At 40.6% G+C, this 4,999-nt stretch overlaps 1 protein-coding gene across 8 annotated transcripts in view; it reads left to right on the top strand.

Annotated features, from left to right (window-relative positions):
- The window catches only part of Phldb2 (pleckstrin homology like domain family B member 2), a 212,503-nt gene that overhangs the window by 176,294 nt on the left and 31,210 nt on the right, over positions 1–4,999 (top strand). For all 8 annotated transcript variants that reach the window (XM_029544559.1, XM_029544558.1, XM_029544557.1 and 5 more), the window contains 2 exons: positions 996–1,151; positions 2,681–2,791. In XM_029544559.1, the coding sequence (XP_029400419.1) occupies positions 996–1,151; positions 2,681–2,791 (267 nt within the window). The remainder of the gene's footprint in view (positions 1–995; positions 1,152–2,680; positions 2,792–4,999) is intronic.

Raw genomic sequence — 4,999 nt, 5'->3', positions numbered from 1 at the left:
TATATATATATATATATATATATATATATATATATATATATTTGACTTATGTATATATTTACCTCCTTGTGTGTACACTAGAAAACAATGGAAGGATTTGAGGTAGGTATAGTAGCACATACCTGAAATTCCAGCACTGTGGAAGTTGAAGATGGAGAATGGTGAGCTACAGGTGAACTAGAGCTATACAAAGAGATCCTATCTAAGAGAGTAGGGAGGAAGGAGGAGAGGGAGGAGAAGAGAGAAAGAGAGATAGGACAAAACAAGGAAAAAAAGAAGTAATTAGAAAAACAAAAGTGAAAAGAAAAATGAACAGTAAACATAAAGAAAGTTTACTGTGTCCTCTTTATACCCCAGTAGATTGTATTACTGCAGTTGGGGTGCATACATCCCCCTAAAAGACCTCTGATGTACTCTAGGACTAACTTGTGAACTCTTTTAATCTGTTATTATTTTATATTGTATTCCATATGAGAAACATGGGAAACAATCATTTTCTTTTTTAAAAAAAATGTATTTATTTATTATATGTAATTACACTGTAGCGGTCTTCAGGCACTCCAGAACTCATTGTCAGATTTCATTACGGATGGTTATAAGCCACCATGTGGTTGCTGGGATTTGAACTCAGGGCCTTCGGAAGAGCAGCCGGTGCTCTTAACCACTGAGCCATCTCTCTAGCACAACAATAATTTTCTTAAGAGGCTATTTGGTCTGCAAATAACATTTAGGTTGTCTATGGAAATGTTTTAATATTTCACTGTCCATTTGAAGCCATCTACTGGCTTGAAAGGAAACATTTTTGCCTATACAGAAAAGCCTCAAACTGACCTTTCACTTCTCACAGCTAGGTTTACCACCATCCCCTGGTTCTAGCCCCCACAATGCTGAACCAGCATCTGTATTGGCATGCGTATGTTTAAGTGTCTTTCCTTCACACTGAAAAGGCTGCAGCCTCTCTAGCGTGCTTCCTTTTCATTCCATCTTCTGCCCAGGATGCCGACCTGTTGGATGTTGAGAGCAAACACTTTGAAGACTTGGAATTCCAGCAGCTTGAGCACGAGAGCCGCCTGGATGAGGAAAAGGAGAACTTGACTCAACAGCTCCTGCGGGAGGTGGCAGAGTATCAGCGCAACATCGTGGCTAGGAAGGTAATTTGCCAGGTGACGCTTAGTGTGAGAAGTGAAAAGTTACTGTTAACCATGGGACAGTAACCAGTCTCACTGATACAGTCATTCACATAATTGTGGGCTCTGTCTCTGCATCTGAATATCCTTCTGTGTATGTCACATATGGCCTGCACCAAATGACAGAGTGTACTGCACTATATAAGCTGAGGCATTGTAAGTCACTGTTAGAATCTTATAAAGGTATTTATGGATAATACATCCCCCTGTTTTTACTCAACACACACACACACACACACACACACACACACACAAAACCCAAGTCATAGACAATTTTTGTTTGAAATCACTCCCTCCGTCAGTTGAAGTAACTAGATTTAGAATGAAATTATATGAACAAAATCTATTTAGGTATTTTTCTTTTTGTTGATTAATAATTCTCAATGCTGAGAGCCAGTTATAGACCAGTAGGAAATCATTCTGTTTACTATGGACTCCACCTAGCTCCAAACTCCTGGTTGCCCAACTCAGCATTTAACGTTTATTCCATAATTTTATAATCATACCCTATAAAATCATACTAATTTCGTAAAACTGATGGATAAAATTGATGGAAAGAAGGACAAAGAATTTGACTTCTGCCTTAATGTTTTATTTTTTTTTCATGCTCAAAAAAAAAATCAACTCATTGGGGCTGGTGAGATGGCTCAGTGGTTAAGAGCACTGACTGCTCTTCCGGAGGTCCTGAGTTCAAATCCCAGCAACCACATGGTGGCTCACAACCACCCGTAATGAGATCTGAAGACAGCTACAGTGTACTTATATACAATAAATAAATAAAATCTTTTTTAAAAAATCAACTCTTGTTCAAAACTATTAACTGATGCTCTAAAACAGGACTTCCTATTGAATTCTGAGTCTTTCAGAATAATTTTTCAAATCATGTGAACCTCATGGGCTGTAAGTCAAGAAGAGTTGAGCTTGGTCAGTTGTCTTAGTCAGGGTTTCTATTCCTGCACAAACATCATGACCAAGAAGCAAGTTGGGGAGGAAAGGGTTTATTCAGCTTACACTTTTCACATTGCTGTTGATCACCAAAGGATGTCAGGACTGGAATTCAAGCAGGTCAGGAAGCAGGAGCTTATGCAGAAGCCATGGAGGGATGTTACTTACTGGCTTGCTTCTCCTGGCTTGCTCAGCCTGCTCTCTTATAGAACCAAGACTACCAACCCAGAGATGGCACCACCCACAAGGGAACCTACGCCCTTGATCACTAATTGAGAAAATGCCTTGCAGCTGGATCTCATGGAGACATTACCCCAACTCTAACTCCTTTCTCTGTGATAACTCCAGCCTGTCTCAAGTTGACACAAAACTAGCCAGTACAGTCAGTCAAAAGTCAATGCTTCTTATCCTTAGGTGATCTTGGCAATCCACTGCCAACTAAAATGTGGGCAGGTTACTCAGGTTCTAAAGACCTATTTCTTCCTTGGCCCAGGACAAACTTTCAATTGTCTAATGTACATCTCTCAATGATGACTTTTGTCTCCCAGGAAAAAATTTCTGCATTGAAAAAGCAAGCCAGTCACATCGTTCAGCAAGCTCAGAGGGAGCAAGATCACTTTGTGAAAGAGAAGAATAATCTAATAATGATGCTCCAAAGAGTGAGTATTTCCTGTTCAGTAGCAGCTTCCAGCCGGGAGAAGGTGCCGTGCCTTTGTACTCTAAGAACGCCATTTGTAGCCACTTTTTATGTAACGTTTCACATTGGTAACAGTACTCTCTGATCGTGAGCTCCAAGTCACACACTGAGGTTTTCTGAATACCCTTTCAACACCCACAGTATAAACTATGGCAAATCCATACTTTCTCTTAGTTCCTTAAAAACTCCACACTTTTCTTCAAGGAGTTGAAGATATTCTAACAGTTTGTGATAGATTTAAGAGGAAATGTTCTGTTGTTGAATACTTTGGCTTAAGTACTCAAGTGTTTACAATTCCAAGTGTTTGTGTGGGGATCTTCCTCATGAACGTCATGTTGAACCTTGTTTGACATAGCTGGGTATGAAGATACTCCATGTGGCTTGATTAGAAGAACTGGAGCATCCTCCTAATTAAGTCATTCATTAAAATGGTTCCTCGGCCAAAGACCGAAAAGAAATTTTAGCCCCAGTTTGGACATAGTCCCTGATATGACTTTAGGGCTAAAAGAGCAGACACCAAAGCTGATGGCATGCCACTACCTGGGAAGATGATATTTGGGGACTGGAAACATATGATGGATTCACAGCAGGGAACAAGGGAAGAATGGAGTCCATAGTGAGGTGGACCATGGTACTACCAACAAAAAGTGTGCATTCTCTTCTCAGCTGCTTTAGCTTAGGCTAAAGGGGATGCATCCTTTCTGTAAAGGTATTACACTACCTAAGGGCCTCTGCAGCCTACACACAAATTCTGGCAGCTCTTCTTGCTCCTTCAGATCCCAGAAACCCCTGAATGGAGATGTAATTCCCCTCACCTGGCCTTGCTCTGAGGGATGGACTCTGCTGCCATCAGGACTCTCCCTCAAGCCAGTTTTTGTATTGTACACAATATTCAAAAGCACAACTTACATTGCACACTAACATGTATTCTTAAACGGTTGTTGACATTTTAAGGGGAAAAAACCCCCAAAATGTCTAAATGATGTATTTTTACACATAAGCCAAAGAGCTCACAGATAACATGTTTCTGCATTAAAAACAGATAAAATTCATAAATGGTAAGAGTTTTGTTTCCCCTGTACAGATCTAGAGATGCCTTTAAATCTCAAACAACATTCCAACAGATTCTTTTGTAGACATGGGAGACAGTTTGGACTTAAATTTAAAGCCTAATCACTTTAATCATGGATTCCATGATTTGTGGTTTGTCCCTCTTGCTAAAATGTACTTGAAGCACTTTCACGGACATACCCAACAGTGAACACTTAGAATTGGCTCATCCTGCGCATTGCCGGTTGAACTTGACCAACATCTTGCTGTCTCTTTCCGCTCTCAGACTTAGCAAGTATTTGGTTTCTGTTCAGTGGCCTGCTGTCACGTTGTTTCTTTTTGTGCATACTGTTGGTGACTTTACTGTTAGTAGGGCTCCCAAATGATGCTAAAGTGTTGTCAAACACCTCCAAGTGCAGGATGCTGTGGTGTGTCCTGTAACTTGTTTTTAGACACTGGTGATAGTGTCATTGGTTGTCAAGCAAATGTGAATGAAACATGAATGTGTGTCACGCAAGATATTTCAAACAGTGCCACACACAAAACCGGGATGTGATCTGAGAAACTGATGGAGATGTTCTGAGCAAACATGGTGGTATACTTGGAAGCCTAACTCTCTTGGAAGCAAGAGAGTTGTGAATTCAAGATCAGCCTGAAACATATACTGAGTTTTAACCAGTCCTACATACACTGCCATACACTGCCTAAAAAAAAGAAAGAAAGAAAGAAAGAAAGAAAGAAAGAAAGAAAGAAAGAAAGAAAGAAAGAAAGAAAGAGACTTAAAAAAAAAGAGAGTGAAATGGCTGAGCTGGTGCAGGCACTCACCAAGCAAGCTAAGTGACCTGAGTTCTATCCCTGATGTCCATGGAGAGATAGTAGAGGAAAACAGGCTCAACAAAGCAGTCTTCTGACGTCCATCCATGAATCATGCCATGTGCACCCATGAGCACAAACACACACAAACACAAAAACACACATATACATGTGTGTGCATGCAAAGGAAGAAGGAGGAGGAGGAGGAGGACTTGGAGGAGGACTTGGAGGAGGACTTGGAAGGAGGGAAGGAAGGAAGGAAGGAAGGAAGGAAGGAAGGAAGGAAGGAAGGAAGGAAGGAAGGAAG

The sequence above is a fragment of the Mus pahari genome, chromosome 12 (assembly GCF_900095145.1).
Source record: "Mus pahari chromosome 12, PAHARI_EIJ_v1.1, whole genome shotgun sequence".
Lineage (NCBI taxonomy): Eukaryota > Metazoa > Chordata > Mammalia > Rodentia > Muridae > Mus > Mus pahari.
This window is presented reverse-complemented; position numbering and strand designations above follow the sequence as displayed.